General features: G+C 39.0%; 1 protein-coding gene across 3 annotated transcripts in view; it reads left to right on the forward strand.

Moving 5' to 3' along the window:
- Window positions 1-17913, forward strand: part of WASF2 (WASP family member 2) — a 40767-nt gene extending 22854 nt beyond the window's left edge. For all 3 annotated transcript variants that reach the window (XM_087727664.1, XM_087727665.1, XM_014072652.2), the window contains exons 3-9: window positions 834-968; window positions 2582-2735; window positions 4027-4144; window positions 5568-5698; window positions 9532-9687; window positions 10936-11432; window positions 12741-17913. In XM_087727664.1, coding sequence (XP_087583790.1) covers window positions 834-968; window positions 2582-2735; window positions 4027-4144; window positions 5568-5698; window positions 9532-9687; window positions 10936-11432; window positions 12741-12895 — 1346 coding nt within the window. In that variant the 3' untranslated portion in view covers window positions 12896-17913. The remainder of the gene's footprint in view (window positions 1-833; window positions 969-2581; window positions 2736-4026; window positions 4145-5567; window positions 5699-9531; window positions 9688-10935; window positions 11433-12740) is intronic.
- The last annotated feature ends 690 nt before the right edge of the window (window positions 17914-18603 follow it).

Consider the following 18603-nt stretch of genomic DNA (forward strand, 5'->3'; position numbering starts at 1 on the left):
TTTACTTTTCCCAACCTAGCAGTTCAAAAGCACGTTAAAAATGCAAGTAGAAAAATAGGGACCACCTTTGGTGGGAAGGTAACTATTCCGTGCGTCTTTGGCATTTAGTCATGCCGGCCACACAACCACGGAGACGTCTTCGGACAGTGCTGGCTCTTTGGCTTTGAGCACCGCTGCCTAGAGTCAGGAACGACTAGCATATATGTGCGAGGGGAACCTTTACCTTTACCTTGTTTTATCCTACCAGTAAATCTGATGATTAAGATTGTAAGAATCAGCTGCTTTGCTGTGATTACTTTTGCAGTTTGATTACTTACTTACTACTTAATAAGTCTGTATAGATTCTGTATCACTTCCTTTTATTTTGAAAGATGTTCTTGTCAATTTATAGCAGTAGCCATAGCTTGCTGAAGGCAGTTTGGTACCTCATTACTATTTGTTTTGGATTTGCTTTTCTTGTGCTTTTAAGTATTGTGCTTTATGCTTTATTAGTTTTAGACAATAAATAACCTTAACTTATGAAAATACCATATGTAGGTTCAATGTTATTATGGAACCTTTTTTTTTTTTTAACTAATGGTCTAGCTTTGAAGGAAAATGTACTGCTTTTCTATAATTGCATCCTGTGAATAAGAGCAACAAGAATAATTATGTGTATGCTTAACTTAAAGACTCATTTTATTGAGGTCAACTTGTGATTACCTGGCCATACATTTAGGGTTGCTGTTTGTTTGTTTTTTGGCAATTGTGTAAAAGTGATTTTACTGTTGCCTTTATTTCCTGGGAATTTTTTCCCTGGTATTTCAGTCTACATGCCTGTTTTTTCCCCCCAGGTAAATTTGCAGAGGACATATTCAGAGAGCTGTGTACACAAGCAACCATATTTGGCGTTCGAGTCACCTCTTTAGTTGAGAGAGTCGATCGCCTTCAGGTGAAAGTTACTCAGTTGGATCCCAAGGAGGAAGAAGGTATATACAATGCTATATTTTTAGAACATTATGATTCAGAACTGCAGCAAAAGCCTTTTTTGTCCCCTTGAGACTTTGGAAAATCCCCTTGAGTCACCCAACAGTCTCAGCTGACCCATCATACTTGCCCAAGAGAATCTTGTAGAAAAGTGGTACTCTGCCTTATTTTGTTAACGAGGGAGAAGTCACTTCATAATAGCAACAAGCATAAATGTCTTTTTTGCTTACCACTCTGTATAGAGCAGTGTTTGTGAATTTGACAGCTTGAAGGCGTGTGGACTTCCAATTCCCAGAATTCCCCATGTTGCCTTAGGAATTCTGGAAGTTGATATCCACATGTCCTTGATATGGTTGAGAAACACTGATATAGACGAAAGGACAACCATGAACAGATTTCGTTCAAAAGAAACACTCCTTGCCTTGAGGTCCTCTGTGGTCCTTTCTTCTGATTAAACCATAGAATTCAGCTGCTTGTGTTCACTGTGCAGGTTAACTGCCAACATTTTTGAGAAGGAAAGGGAACACAAGTTTAGAAGAGACTAAGAAACAGAATATAGTCACTTTTTGCAAGTTCTATTGCAGCGGTGTTGAAGTTTGAATTCTGGGAGTTGAAGTTCACTAGTCTGAAAGTTGCCAAGGTTGGACACCCCAATCTGTTGCATCCATTGGATTGCTGCAGAAGTGGGTTGCTGTTCCCGGTTCAGCCTGGATCAGGTGAACCGGTAGTGGTGACAGTGGGAGGCTCTGTCCGGATGCTTCTGCACATGTGCAGAAGCAGCGAGACCACAAGCGAACTGGTAGTAAAAAAATTGGAAACCCACCACTGGATTGCTGGTAAGAGTAGGAAGGGAAAACTCTATATTGATCTGAATGTTATTAGAGTCTAGACCAGTGTTTCTCAACCTTGGCAACTTGCGAATGCTGGCTGGGGAATTCTGGGAGTTGAAGTCCAGACATCTTCAAGTTGCCAAGGTTGAGAAACACTGGTCTAGATGTATCTAGTCTCTGGATAGTTGTTTCTTTTTCACTTAAAGCTGTTTGAAATACTTTACATTTTGATTGGTTAAATAATCATGTTTTTGTAAAATTGCCAACTTATTTTCCATATTTGTTTTCAATCTCCTCTGTTTAGAGACGACTGATTTTCCATGCTTTGCTCTGTTTTAATCAAAGACAAGCATATACACATAAAATCCATCAAATTCATAATTACAATAGAGAAGATCCAGGAAGCAACAACCTATGAGAGTATTGATTTAAAAATAAATAAATAAACCCAGCCATGTTTGATAATATTTTTTTCCACATTCTCATAACTGCTAGACAAAATTTGGCCACACTCTGGGAATTGCCTCATAATCTGCCAGAAGGAAAGAGAGAAGTTCTTCACAATTTCTATGTAGTATTTTACTTTGAACACGATAGCTAATTCCATAGCAGTTTGGGTCCTTTGGTAAGTAATCCTTTCTACTGGCTTTTGGACAATTCTCTTTTGGAAACGGCATCAGAAAAGAGTTTTTATTTATGAAAGCTTTCTTGGAGATGTGGCAAAAATTTACCTTTGTAAAAAAAAAAAATTAACTATTTTCTTTCCCGTTTCTTTTTCTTCATAGTGTCCTTACAAGGTATTAACACCAGGAAAGCCTTCAAGAGTTCCACAACTCAGGACCAAAAGCTCTTTGAGAGAGAATCTGCCCCCCTGCCTGTCCTTGAAACATATAGTACTTGTAATAAACCTCCACCTCTTAACATTCTCTCGTCATACAGGTAACAATATCCAGGAGAAATACCAGGTTCTTGCTTTAAACTCCCTCCTCTAAAGAGTGTGGAATGGCATCAGATGGCTCAAAATAGAGCTTTCTGATTTAAGTTTAAATTTGGTTTAGATATTTTTGGCTTTTTGAGGAAAAACAGAGTTGATAGAGAAAGCAGAAAAGCAGGGGTAGTGGTGATTGCCATGATACAAATTTATAAAAGTGGGATTTGGAGACAAATATTTGTTGATGAGACTAAAAATTTGAAATTTAAAGTTACTTCATTGTGGAAATGTAGTTTTCATTGGTTAAGCTGAAGAAAAATACAATCTTTTGTGCATGATGTAAATAATTTGCATGTTATTTGACTGGTGTCTCTGTTTGCATTTAAAGAACTGCCTTATTTAACTTTGGTTTGCTGGACAAACCCAAAATCAGCCTTGTAAATTAACAAACACAAAATGGCCAGTTTGGCTATTAGTATAGAACAGTCTAACAATAGAATGCTTCAGGTATGTTGTTCTGGGTGTGTTATTTAATGCTGCTTTCTTATTTAACTTTTTGCAATCAACAGCACATAGATTTGATGTTAGGATTGCTGGAACAACTCGCAAACTAATTCTCTAGGACAGTGTTTTTCAACCTTTTTTGTGCAAAGGCACACTTTTTTCATGAAAAAAATCACGAGGCACACCACCATTAGAAAATGTTAAAGAAATTTAACTCTGTGCCTATATTGACTATATATAAAGTGTTTTTCCCACGGCACACCTTACACTATGTCACGGCACACTAGTGTGCCACGGCACAGTGGTTGAAAAACACTGCTCTAGGAAATGTAATTGTTGGACCCTCAAACTTGATACTGATAAAATTCTAGGGTAGAATGTGGTGGCGAAGCCAGTTTCTCTGCTTACAGTTCGATTTTGCCATATCATTTTATGTGGCATATTTTGGTTTATGATTATATAATGAAAAGCAGAAAAACAGAAATAAATGTCCTGTTGTAAAGTAACATATCACTGAGAATATTATGACTGAAAATGACTTGACAATAAGGAATATAAATACTTCCTTAACCCATATCCATTAATACCTTTTTTGAATAGGAAAAATGCAACTACAGGTAGCTGGAGGTAGCTGTCTTTTTTGAGTTGACTCCCCCCCACACAAACATATTTGGTTTACCTTAAAGGGGGAACTTATTGTTAAGAGATATTTTTCCTTATTATCTCTGTTTCATATTTGGTTGTCATGTACACACACGTAACCATCTCATTCTGTATGGATATATTCTCTCCTAGGGATGATGGCAAAGAGGCACTTAAATTTTACACAAATCCATCGTATTTCTTTGATCTTTGGAAGGAGAAAATGTTGCAGGATACCAAGGATATTATGAAAGAGAGACGGAAACATAGGGTGAGATGTGTGGCACTGTTTTGGTTACGTTTATTTGGTTTTATCCTTAAGCAAAGAGAAGGAAAATGTAGATTTCCATTGCCTGACTGCATGCAACGCTTGGGATAACCAATCATAGAATTGCTTGTGTGTGGTTGGGGTTTGGGTTTTTTTTTTCTTTTTGGAAGTGGGAGAGACTTCAGTCAACTTCTTGTATGCATTATATGTGATTCTGCTCTAGTGCCATGTATTCTGTTACAAGAATAATATATGAAGCAGAATAAGGCATCCTTCTGGTGGCCAAGGGCCATACTTATCTTATGGGGATATGCTTATGCAGGCAGCAAGGCAGATGAAGCCACATCTCTTACTGTGAATGGACCTATTTGGGGAAAGGTGTTTTGAGACCTTTCTTTGCTTCTTTTCCTCTTTGATAATCCTGTGATTAAATCCTGGATTTAGAATTTTATTTTTATTTTCCAACTAAGAACAGTATGAAATATGCCATTATTTTCAATAATAATTGTTAGAGGGGAATTCTGCCCATCCTGAATAATTTTTTGTAACAAAATAGTTCCTATTGTTATAATAACTATTGAATGTCCAGTGATAGAATTATTTGTACACTTAAACCTGCAACTGAGCAAAGTTGGGATTTCATAATGTGGATTATGTTACCTGCTACATATTTCTCGGTAAAGATGTTACAAAAAGACATCTCGTGTTTGGAATATTTTCAATTGGAATGGATCAGTTGGGAAATCATACTTGTAAAAAAAAGCTTTTATCTAGATGGCATTTTCCTATGCCCTTAACTGCATTTTTATTTGAGGATGGGAAATTTGTAGTTTCTAAGAAGTTTTCTCCATCCCCATGATCCCTTTAGTAGCTTCCTTTTAGGCTTTCTTAACCAAACTTTTACCTTACTTAGTGCCAGCCAGCCTTCTGCAATGAATTGTAGAAATTCTGAAGCATTAAATTAAGGTTTGATTTAGCAGTGTTGACATCAGGGATTATTATGTAGCCGTTGCTTGCTTATAACAAAAACAAAAAAACCAACCCCAACCCAGTTCTTATTTATTTGTGTTTTTACATTTGCGTATCTGCTTTTAGCAGGCAAGATGTGATCCTGTGATTGGATTTTTGAAGAATATCTTACTGGTTTCTTTTGTAAAGATGCATATTATTTTCACTCATCTGTGGACACCTATTTGTAAAACATACACCTCTGATAAAACATTGATGCCTAAGATCTATTAAATACTTGTACTATTGGATAAGGGAGAAGGGCAGCATACGAATAAATAAAACATAAGTGTAGTTAGATCTAGTGAGAGAACGTGTTCCTGATTATGTACATTTTTACTGATAACCTTTCTTTGCTGATGACGAGCTTAAAGGACTAATGGTGCCTACAATTGCTTCCTATGTATTTGTTTTATAGAAAGAAAAGAAGGATAATCCTAACAGAGGAAATGTCAATCCTCGAAAGATAAAAAGCCGAAAAGAAGAATGGGAAAAAATGAAAATGGGTCAAGAGTTTGTCGATACAAGGGAAAATCATGGACTGGAAGGGTAAGAGATAAATTGTAATAGTAACCATGGAGTTGGTCCTGTGACCACCAAGGCCAAAGGTGTCTGTTTCCTGAATAGTAGCCTTCCTAGGAAGGGATGTTAAAGTGTGTGGTTTGTTTGACTGAACATTCTCCAGTTCAAAGTGAATAGCTGAAGTAGATTTTGAAATCCTAGCACATTTCTTTGGGTGTATTTTAAAAAAGATTTTTTTAAAAAACAAACAAACCAATATCTGACTTCTTAATCAAACTAGTAATGTAAGTCACCAGGAGTATTGCTTGACTTGAAAGTGACTTTACTTTTATTACATTTAATGCAGAAGTGCAGGGGTTTGAGACCTGTGAAATACTCACCATCCACTTCCATTTAGAGTTCACAGCAACTTTTATTTATTGCATAGCTGTGGTGGCCTAGTGGTTGAAATGCAGGTTTGCAGGCTAATTCTGCCGACTGACTGTAGTTCGATCCTGACCACCTCAAGGTTGACTCAGGTTGACTTCCCTCCTGAGGTTGGTAAAATGAGGACCCAGATTGTTGGGGGCAATAAGCTGACTCTGTAAACCACTTAGAGAGGGCTGCAGAGCACTGTATAAATGCTGTTGCAATGGGGAGCAAATTGAGCAAAGTAGACTTGATATGTGCATAGTAATACAAACTTAACTACACAACCTTGATTCGCCTTCAACAAGTGCTGAAATTGTCTACTGCTCATTAGAACCAATATAAGTTGCTATAGTGAAACTGATTTGGAGATTGTTGTTCCTACTAGTAGTTTTAGAATAGAACTGGAACGTGTTCTGCAAATGATCTCTTCCTTACTTAGGATACTATGAGATTTAAAAGAAGAAAAATCTGCCCATCGGCTTGATTTGGGGATAACTTCATCTATCACAAATCTAAATTGTCTACTTTTACTTGGGCCCAGTCATTTTGCTATAGAGATACCTTGGATATGATGTATTCTTAACTACATTAGCTAGAAACACTAATATGGAATAGGTTTTTTACCAAAAGAAATAAGCATATGAGATAATTCTTAGGATCTTCTGCTATTTAGGAGGAGGTAGATATGGTCTTCTTTAGGGGGTCAATCTCATTAATTGAAACTACAAGTTAAAGAAAACTGTCCATTTCAAAAACAAATTTCACTACATTTGGGGGATTACTGTGGTGAAATTTTCCAGTAGGATAACCTTATAATACATAAAAACCTGCAGCCAGAGGAATTCCATTTCTCTCTTTCATTATAGCTTAAGAAATCGCATTTTGTCAAGTATGTATAAGTATAAATCTTTATTACGGTCAAAGACCAGCAATACACATTACGTTTTACAATATGTTAAAAAGTACTGGCATTAAAATATAATTAAAAAGTATTGACATTGAAAGTGAATAATAACATACATGTTCTCAAATTGTTCAGATCACTCCCTGGTTTACCTGGGTACAAAGCCGATAAGTATGGGAGTAAATACAATGGTCCAGAAATTGTTATCGATATGTCCAAATAATTGGTACAAGATGACAACTATACTTCTGTAACCAATTTTTTTCTTGTGGACATTGCAGCAACACAGAATTTTGCCACTACCTACGTGGTAGCCGGGTTTGTGTCCTGGAGGAGAAAGCCTACATAAAAATTGTCTGCCCTCCCTGGCAATCTCTCTAATAAGGGGAGAATATATGCTGACCGACAAACTCTGTATAGCTCACAGTAGCATTTTGTCAAGGTCATACATACATACACATACATGTTCAGCTCTTCTTCCTTTAGAAAAAGATGGGGGAAACCACAGGTCTAAAATTGTTTCTAGAGCAGCACATCATTTGTGTTGCAAAAGAGAAGCCTTTGACAATGTTGGAATAAATGAATGCCTGAGCAGAGGTAGGCTAGGAACTTTTTCGCGTGTGCATTGCGAGATCATTGGAAAAGAGCTGCCCAGTTAACTTTTCCAAAGCCCCCTCTCTGTGTGACCATGTGTGTTTATTTTCCACACATATTTACTCTTGTAATGAACTGGAAATGTCAATTAGGAATCTTGAAAGCCTTTTTAATTGTTTTGGCAAACGGCTGAAATTTGGATAATTCTGCATATCAGTTTTACATCCATCACTTGCAGCCAGGATCAGCTGGCTTGGGAATGCATAGCAAATTGGTGAAACTGTATGAATGTTGAACTGAATCAGAGTGATATAGTATAGCCTTTATTGTCATTGTACAATATAACGAAATTGGTTTTAGCCTCACTGGTGCAATCCATGACAACAAATGCAAACAACATAAAAGTACAAGGGATAATCCCAACGCAAGTAATTTAGGGGAAAAGAAAAAAAAACTAGTCATATGTTTCTGCATGGAGTGATTGGTTGTGTTTAAGAGTCTTGACAGCCCAAGGATAGAAACTATTTTTAAACCTATTTGTTCGGCTGGCTATGCTTCGATGTCTTCTGCCCAATGGTAGAAGTGCGAAGAGACCCTGACCAGGCTGTGAATCATCTCTGAGTATCTTCCTTACTCTGCTGAAGCAGTGAGACCTGGGGATGTCATCCAATGGCAACCAATGGTTATACCGCTGGCCCTATTTGGATACTGTTCTTCTAATAAGTGTGTATGAGATTGTCATCTGAACTGGTCTCATTTGAAGGCGGCCTAAATGACACTGGGTTCTTTTTTTTTTTACACTTGCCACTTTGTGTAAGTGCTTTGTGTGATATACAATACAATACAATACAATACAATAGCAGAGTTGGAAGGGACCTTGGAGGTCTTCTAGTCCAACCTCCTGCCTAGGCAGGAAACCCTATACCGTTTCAGACAAATAGCTATCCAACATCATCTTGAAGACTTCCAGTGTTGGAGCATTCACAATCTCTGGAGGCAACTTCTGTTCCACTGATTAATTGTTCTCACTGTCAGGAAATTTCTCCTCAGTTTTAAGTTGCTTCTCTCCTTGATTAGTTTCCACCCATTGCTTCTTGTTCTACCCTCAGGTGCCTTGGAGAACAGTTTGACTCCCTCTTCTTTGTGGCAACCCCTGAGATGTTGGAACACTGCTATCATGTCTCCCCTAGTCCTTCTTTTCATTAAACTAGACATACCCAGTTCCAGCAACTGTTCTGAACAGATGAAAAATCATTCTTGAATAGGAGAAGATTGCTGGTGTGATCCATCATTTTTTCTTTTTTAAAGAATAGTATAATTTTTATAAGGAGATGAATTATACTGATTTCAGAGGCCTGGGCCTAAACATATGGGTAAAGTGTCCCTATAATTGAAATTCTAGTTAATACCAAGATGCTGCATTACAGGTAGCCCTCGACTTACGACCGCAATCGAGCCCAAAATGTATGTTGCTAAGTGAGACATTTGTTAAGTGAGTTTTGCCCCGTTTTATGACCTGTCTTGCCACTGTTGTTAAGTGAAATTGCAGCTGCTAAGTTAGCAACATGGTTGTTAGGTGAACCTTGACTTTGCTTGTCAGAAGATGGCAAAAGGGGATCACAAAAGTCAAAAAGACCCCAGGGCACTGCAACCATTGTAAATGTGAACCAATTGCCAAGCATTTGGATCTTGATCACATGGCCAAGGGGATACAATGGTCATCAGCGTGAAAAATGGTCATAGGTCACTTTTTTCAGTGCCATTTTAGCTTTGAATGGTCACTAAATGAACTGTTGCAAGTTGAGGACTACTTGTATAGATATAAAAGCCTAGCCAAGTTACTACCCTGTATATGTTTTGCATATGCTGTAAGCATTCTACATTTGAAGCTGCTTTTTGAACTCTTGGAGGGGAAGGCCTTTGGCTCACAACTGTACTTTTGCGGTTTTAGGTACCCTCCTAACATGGTGTATCAGAATGGTAGCATTGGCTCCAATGAAAGTGTTGATGCCACCTACTATCCACCTCCTCCACAACCAGAATCCGTTTCACCATCACCTCCTCCATTGTCAGACGATAGTCTTCCGCCACCACCAGCAGAATTTAGGTAAGTATGTGTCACTAGAAGATTCATTAACCTTCAAAACAACTCAGACGTTAAAGAGCCTGCCCATTAAGTGAGGCCAATAGCTGTAACTTGTCAGAAGACATTTTGCAAGCAGTCCTTAAACACTATGCTAAAACAAGTGGTTGGCCTTCTATTTTTTCGTTTCCATTGCAACTCTTGTTATGATTGTTTTATGCAGCATTTTTTTCCTTCGTAAAAACATTCAATTATTTATAGAATTGGTGATGGTATATCTTACCATAATTACAAATTAAAGAGGAATGGGGAAATAGTTAATTCCATATTGGGAAGTGCTTTAATTAAATGGGGAAACAAATTCTTACTTGTAAAAGATATGAAATAAATATGTGGAGTTAAGAATTTTATTGAAATGAAAGTGGATGTATCTGGATACTCTTGTGCCTTTTGAAATCTGGAAACATTTGGAACATGGAGACCATGGAAAATATGAAGAGCATGTCATAATGACTAGCATCAATTACAAAGTAGGCTTTTATCAGAAAGCAAGCAAAGCATTGGACTGTTATCCCCCACCCCCGCCCCCAATGTTATTTTCTAAGGATATCGGGCCTAGAAGCATATTGAAATACTTGGTGCTTTGCTTGTTGCAATGCTGGCTCTTAATTTTAAGGACCAATGTGCTGCAAATGAAGCACCAAAGGTATCTTTTTTAGATTTTTCAAGATTCTTCTTGTTTGAACATTAAATATAAAATTGGGTAGAGCAGAGAGCTTCACAAGGGCCAAAAAAATGGGTCAGCAGGGACATTATTAACCAGGTGCCATGCTGGGGATTCAGCCTATAATTTGTTTAGCATTGCAGAAAGCTAGAATTCTATCAAGGTGGGATTACAAGGGACATTTGTTGACCTTGATTTTTTTTTAAAAAATTGCACGTCAAGGTTATTTGAGTGTGGGTTATGTTCAGATTCTTTTCACCTTCATTGGTTAATGATGATTCAAAAGCCTCGGATTCCAGAAGGAACATTGAATCTACACTACAGAATTTAAGTCTGAATTTAAGTTCTTGTGAGGGATATCAGAAAACGGCTTTTAAATGCAAAATCAATGAAAAGAAATAATGAAAAAGAAAGAAAGAAAATGGGAGAAACTGACTGTTCTGCACTACAGTCAAGATGCCTTTTTTCACTAAGAGGGTTTGATCCTATTTGAAAAACTCACGAGATGTTCTTTTTGCTTTCTGTTCTTCCCACTCTCCACTCCACAGCTATCCACCTAGCCAGAGTGTTTCTGGAGGGCTGAAGAAATCCATCCTCGTCAGCCCCAGCCATCCTCCACCAGCTCCTCCTACTAGCTCACCCCCAGGAACCAGACCTGGTTTTGCTCCACCTCCTGCTCCACCACCTCCACCACCGATGGAGGGAGTTCCTCCACCCCCTCCACTTGCTGACTTTCAAGCTGCTGGCATTCCTCCTCCACCATCTCCCCCCTCCTTCCCACCTCACCCTGATTTTTCTGCCCCTCCACCCCCTCCACCTCCAGCAGCAGAATATGCTGTTGTGCCATCTCCCCTCCTACCACAGCCCACAAGTGGGGTGCCTCCCCCTCCCCCTCCTCCTCCTGGCCCACCTCCTTCATCTTTCGGTGGCATGGGTATTCCAGAGGCTTCTATTCAGCAACCTGATTTGGTGCCCTCCAAGCCAAAATCCTCATTGCCTGCTGTTAGTGAAGCTAGGAGCGACTTGCTTTCTGCTATTCGTCAAGGTAAGCTTCTTCTCATTTTGGATGTCTGAATGTGAACTACCCTAAAAAAGCCAAGCACCCAAAACATACCCCAATTAGGAGTCATTCTGCGGTTGCTGGAATTCTGAACTTAGCAAAATGTATTGGAAATCATTTAACCTCATACAAGGCATTGACTGCCATTGTGCAATTGGATTCCTAACCAACAGTGGCAGCTTAACTTTTCTGTTCCATCCAGCAAGTTCAAACAGCAACATTAACTGCATCCTTTTGACTGTAAATAATTGAAAGTTTTTTTTAAAAAAAATGCCTGACTCCTGTGTTTTGAAGGGAAAATATTCATTGTTGCTTTATATGCTTTACTATGGTCAGAATTCTTCTGCATTTCTTACATGCTTTTTAGTTTCTTCCTGCATCTCATTATTAAAATTATCTTCCTGTAGATCACTTTGTCCCAATGTCTTATACAGTATAACCTTCACGTTTGGCATCTTCCTCACTATAGTTTTGGCTTTTTCAAAGCATGTAACTTGCTGAAGAATTCTATAAATTGTGAACGTTACCTTTTGTGTGGGCTTTTTTCCTGATCATCTTAGTTGCTGCTATTTCCCTTTTCTTGGGGAGGCAAGGTCATGCACAACTATTTCACATAATGCTACTGTCTTGTCTCTACACACACACACAGAGAAGGAGAGAGTGTTCTGACCTAGGCTTCCCCAGCAGGACAAAGCTGAGTCCTCGTCTCAATAAACCTCTTCCATTTAATTTACAGTGAATTCCTCTCCAGCAAAGTCTTTCCTCTCCCACAGTCTTTCAAGATAGTTCACAATTTACCTTTGTCAGGCTTGGAGAGTGGCCCGGCCGAAATCTTTCAGACACCATAATACTTGGCAAGAATGCAGGAATGAACTAATTGTCTCCTGCAAACACCCCCCCCCCTTTGCTCCTCTTTTATTCCCCATGGGAAGGGCCATTCACCGTCCACCTGTGGCCTTACTCCCAAATCGACTCTTGTTCCTTAGCTCTTCCCTTTGTCTGGCAACTCTGTGCATGCGCACACTGGGAACAGGCTCCAGCTGTTTGTCTGCCTCACTGTTGTCTGACTCCAAAGGCTGCTGATAACTGTCAGACAGCCTTGGCCCCCTCTCTGCCTCCGATGCAGAGCCCTCATCAGAACCTTCCCCAGACTCCAGGACTGGCCCATGTTCCTCCCCAACCTCCTCACTGTCCGAATCTGCTGCCAGCTCCAGGGCCACTGGTGAGCCACAGCAGAGAGTACCGATGAAAGGGGGCACCTGCAACTTCTTTCTTTCTTTTTTTCCTTGCCAGGATTCCAGCTTCGTAAAGTTGAAGAAGAACGTGAACAAGAGAAGCGAGACGTTGTGGGCAATGATGTGGCAACCATCCTCTCGCGCCGCATTGCGGTAGAATACAGCGATTCAGAAGATGATTCCTCAGAGTTTGATGAAGACTGGTCTGAATAAGCCCCTGCACATCCCCAAAATGGAGATGGAGGCGGATAAGATGGAGAGAAAATGTCCATCATTTCCCAGAATGCCAAACTTTTTTTTTTTTTTTGCTTTCCTCTTTTCATCCAATAACCAAAGATAGATCTTCCAGGCTTCCAAATAACTGCTCCCCCCACCCCCCAGTCGATGGGACTTAAACATCCTTCCAAGAAAGAAGGAAAATGAACCCTAGATTTCCAGATTCTCAGGTTACTATGAAAATATATGTATATTGTTAAAGATTTTCTTTGATTTAGGACTAAATTTGCAGCTCCTGGTGCAACCAGGAAATGTTGCTTAAGATGACAGGCAACCAACTTGCAAGTAATACTAATTTCCTTTGCAACAATTATGTAAGGCATTGGAAACACGGTAGTAAGCTGGTGATTCATCTTCTTTGTCTCTCAAATAGGGTGTAATTTAAAATTTCTACTCCCACCAGTCCTAACAATAGTTTCTTTATGCTAAATTTGGAATGTATTAATTTAGGTTGGAGTTTAAAAAACACTCTACTGTGTACACAACAGGATCTTCTAAACAATTTTATCTCCCCCCCCCCAAAAAAACCTTTTTAAATCATAGAATGAGCCAGGGAACAGGGATCCTGTCTGCTTGACCCATAGTACCACTTAAGTTTTTATAATGAAGATGGAATTTAGTATATGCAAAATTAGGAAGGATTTCCCTCCGTGTGCCTTGCAGACCAGAGCTTTAAGCACTGGATGTGATCTTGCTTTGCAGTCAAAAGATTTGCAGATTCTCAGTTCAGTAGAAGGTCCTACATGAATCAACTTAGCTGTAAGTGCTCGCTCTTCCTTTTAAATCACATTATGCTAAAAGCTGAAATGTGATGAAATTAAGCCAATGACTGTTCTCTAGACACCACATGGGAGTTTTCATAGACCAACTTGGCCATATCTAATATATGCCCAGTCTTCCTTATTATTTTGCTTTTTCCTACAAAAATTACCCCAGTGTCATTTCAGCATTGTTGAAACCTGTAGAGCCTCAACTTCAGTTACAAAAGTGGGTTAATTGACAAATTGAGGTTCTGCCCTACCAGCATTAGATATACATACTTCTTTCTAGCAAACTTTTTTTTTTCAAATAGCATTTTGGGGGATTTTCTTAGTATACAGAATGTCAAAGGGCAGGCCCCTAACTTTATCCAGGCATCCCACTTGCTGGAATGATCACTCTAATCAGAGTGATGGTTTGAATAGGGAACTTGCCTACCTATTTATTGGTTTGAAAACCTTTGCCTTGCCATATGCCCTGTTGTTCTTTTCTCACGGGGATGTGCCTTGTAAGAGCTTCTATACCCCAAAGAGTGTCGTTTTCTTGCTTTTACCCTTACAGACTCCATGTCCCTGTTTTTAGTTTCGAACTTCTGGTCCCCTAGCTATATAGCAGAGCTTTTTTTTAGCCAAAGGAAGGACCAAACTTTCAGAAGTAGGCAGAAAGTCTAGAGTATCCTGAAGAAATTTCTTCAGTTTGGTGGTTTCCTTTGTGCCACTGAACAGCTTTGAGCATCTGATCTGAGGGCATGAAGAATAGGCCGATGGGTAGTTTGCTCATGAATTATAAAACCTTTCAAAACACTCTATAAATTTCAAGAATGACCCTAAGGCTCATTAGTAACCCAGAATTAATATTCAAGCACTAAGAGTAGCAGCCAGCTTAGAATGAAATGACAGAACTTTGCCTGCTTTTTAATGTGCCTGGCGTTTCATACACGGCAAAACCTTTAAATTTGCATGACTGTGCCTCCTAAATCTCTCCTAACAGAAGCCACAGGAATATAAAAAGGCTTTCAGGTGTGCATTCAGAATGAGAACGGTTACCCAGACACGGTGCCAAGAAAACTATATGGCTGTGCCAATGAAATTAGAGAGCCTCTGTATTTAGTACAACTGTTTTTCCTAGCTATCCCCATAAATGTTTGGGATTTTTTGCAGATTGACTGTATCAATTTATAATCAATGTGTTGCATAAGGATAATGGGCATTTTTAGCATAACATTTAAACAGGTTTGACCTAAGGTTGACTTCTAAAAGTTTGAAAGTGGTGCTAATTCTTTCTATGTTCCATGAGAGGTGGGGGTCCTGTACAGAGAGCGCAATTTTTCTTGTCCGCTTTCCACAACCTGAAGCCCCTCATCACTTGTAGCTTTTAAATTGCTTGTCTGTGTTGACTAACAACTGAAAACACAGGTATGTTGTACTCAGACATATCCACACATTCTGAAGCTAGGGTTGAGTTCAGATGCCAGTTAGTAAAAAGCTTGACTCCTCTCTATTTAAATCCCTCTTATTGCTTTTTGGCACTTTTTAAGAAGTGAGACTACCTGCTGGAAAAGAATAAATTGTTACATTGTACATGTTCAATAGAACTGCCCTGAAAAAAACGCGCTTGAGAAACAGAAAACCAGTCTAGTACCTCATCTAGCCAGTTGGGCCATAGTTATCATCCAGGCCAGGGGTCTCCAATCTTGGCTACTTTAAGGCTTGTGGACTTCAACTCCCAGAATTCCCCAGCTGAGCTGAATTCTGGGAGTTGAAGTCCGCAAGTCTTAAAGTGGCCACGGTTGGAGACTGCTGAGCCAGGGCATGAAATCCTTAGGTACTGGATGGCGACTGCCTCTCCTACTGCTCCAGTTTTAAACAGATCTTCTCCCTGGATTAAAATGAATGAAATTGTCTCTTTGAGACGCCCATGCTTGGCGTGAAGCATCAAAGTAAATTTGGTTCATTTCCAAAAGATGGCTTTAGTCATCTGATTTATTCTGATTTTAGCGTAGTTAATTGAACTTAATTGAAGATGCTGTGTATAGATCTCATTCTCTGAGTTAGTTAGAATACTTGAGGTTTTCTTGCAGCATCTAAACAGCAGAAATAGCTGCTTTTGGTTCAGTGGAAGAATAAGGTGGAGAAGAAATTCCACCAGAACAAGAGCGCTACTGCTTGATTTCTACAGAAAGCCCACCCATTATTTAGTTTTCCTTTTTCCTTTTCCTTTTGCATCACATCTGAGTAAACTAGTTTTCCAAATTGCTTTCTTTAAAAAAAATATGCGTATATTTTAAGTTGTAGATTGTGCCACTGGGTCCAAAACCACCTGCAATGCTGGGTCCAAAATGTTTTCTACAGTCTTTGAAGATTGACTTCTTTCCTTCTCCACCCTAGTTGACCACATTATGAGGAAGGACCCTTCAAAATCTCAAGAAGTCGCAAAGCTCTGTCAAGCAGGCAGTCGGGCAGAGAGAGAGAGACTTAAAATAGGCCTCTTGGATCACACAGCTGGGCAGAAGGGTGCTGTGTCCTTTTACCAGGCTGCTCATACTACAGAGAGACTCTGGGGCCTTCTCTGCTTGATTTCCTTTATATGTAATTTTTGTTCCCGGAGTTTTGAAGTGGGGAGGGAGAGAGTGACTTTTTCTTTCCTTATTGCACCTTTTAACATGATTCATTTTAATTGAGTTCAAAAACTAACAATGTTTATGATGTAGAATAAGTTGACTTCTATGTGCCTTATTTCATAAAATATATTTATGTAAGAGTAATTATTTCAAATGTATCCTAGATCATACCTGAACGAAAAATGTGGAATGTTGAAGGAAGTGTTCTTTTAAGTAAGTTCTCTAAATGGTCAGTTTGTAAAAAAAAAAAAAGAGAGAGAGAGAGATCAATAGATATACCTTAATTACCGTATTTTTTGCAGTATAAGATGCTCCAAAGTATAAGACACACCTAGATTTTGTGGAGGAAAACAAGGGGAAAATATCTGCCTCTGCCTCCCAGCAATTTGCCTCCTTGCAACAAACAACACAGAAAATATACACTGCTTGTACTGTTATATTTCAGGCTATATTTGTACAGATGCTGTTAAAATTGATGTGCTTTCTGGAAGTATAGTTATTCTCTGCTATTTAAAAGAATAGCACTTTTTAAAGCAACAGCACTGGGCCTCTTCAGATCAAGCATTTATTTTAAAAAGCTGCTTCATTTTGTTAAGTTGTCTAGAATAATAATAAAGCAGTCTTTAAAAAATAAGTCTAACAATTTGAACATTCTGTAGGCATTTATAGTTGTCAACTTACCTCCTTGTAGCAAACAGTCTGATTAGCACAAGAAAAAAAAAATCTGCCTCCCAGCAATTTGCCATGTGGAGCAAACAGCCAATTTCACTTTCAATTTCTCCCAATCATCAGCTGTTACAGGCTGCAGGGATTGCTATAGCTTATTGAAGCCTCCGCAAGCCCCCATTTGCTGCAAAGAGGTAAATTGCTGGGAGGCAGAGGCCAAAGGGTTGGGGGCGGTGGGTGGGGCTATCTTCAGTGTATAAGACACACACAAATTTTCACCCTCTTTTGGGGGGGGGGGAAGGTGCGTCTTATACTCCAAAAAATACGGTAACTGCCGGAGGAAATGGTTAGGAACTCAGTTGTTGGTTTTATCAGTAGAGACCAAGAGCATTACACATTCCAAAATATCAGGTAACAGCCAAGCCGTATGATTTTTCTAGGTGTTTGTCAGTGTATCCATACACACTTGGTGAAAATGAGCGACCATTCCATGGTATGCTGAAAGTTTGTTTTACCAATAACTCCGGCGTTGTGTGAACTGGCTTTTGGAATGAATTCAAAAGTCCTTAAACCTAAAGCAAAAAGTGCTGTAGTGACGTCAGCCATGTCCATGCTAAGAGGCCAGTGATCATCAGGTTGTTTCTGTACAGCCTGATGATCAGTATCAAATTCTGTCTGGCAGGTCTTGGGTGAAGAGGGAGAAGCACAATGGAGATTGGAATTGTTGCTTCTCTTCCGCAACCACATGCAGGGTTTGGCTCTCCATGTTCGTTTTACTCTCCCTAATTGCTTTTTTTTAATCCAAATCTTTTTAAAACAACTTTTATAACCTCTCCAGTTTTGTCTACCTTTCCTCGAGGGGCTTCTTGTAAAGTATATGTGATTAAAACAAAACTTTTTATCATATAAACCTTAAAGAAATGAGAAATCTTTTCTAGCCATTGTGTTATGCTTAGGGTTCAATGAATCGGTCACTTTCTCTAACGCTTGGTTATAATCTTTACTGCCATTCACACAAGATCATCTTTTCTCGCCTATCTTTCCTGGTGTGTGTACAACTTACAAGTCTGAATGCATATGTGCTTTTTGTACCCCCCTCTGCCTCACCCGACGCATTGTTAAGACAGGTGAGAATTTCACTGGAAAAATTCAGTGCAGCCCGAGGACTGCAGGATAACAGTTCCAGTTTCTAGGAGTGAGAAAATGTCCTTTTCCTTAGTATCGCCTTGCAAAACTTGGTCCTGCTGCTATTCCTAATTTTCACCTTCTTTTAAAGTCACTTTTTACCTGCTGCCCTAAAGATCAGAAGTTACAATAATGGTACAGAGGGATATTTGTGGTATTTGGCAGCTGTTTTGATATCCTTACATTCCACTTTGGATGTGCATAGCTTAATGGTTCTGCATACCTCAGTCCACAAACCTGGTTTAAAGAAAACATTTGGAAACATGGATAAGCTTTCCGGATAGTCGATTTGGATGGCAGAGATCCTTGATTTTAGAAAATCATAAAAACAGATGGAAGTGTGGTTAAAAATAGTATTTTCCTTGAGAGAATATAATGCTAAATATTCATTTTGTTCTAAATATATTGAAAAGAA

Source organism: Thamnophis sirtalis, unplaced genomic scaffold, assembly GCF_051295495.1.
Source record: "Thamnophis sirtalis isolate CommonGarterSnake01/CBP01778 unplaced genomic scaffold, rThaSir2_p1.2 scaffold_13, whole genome shotgun sequence".
NCBI classification, from domain to species: Eukaryota; Metazoa; Chordata; class Lepidosauria; order Squamata; family Natricidae; genus Thamnophis; species Thamnophis sirtalis.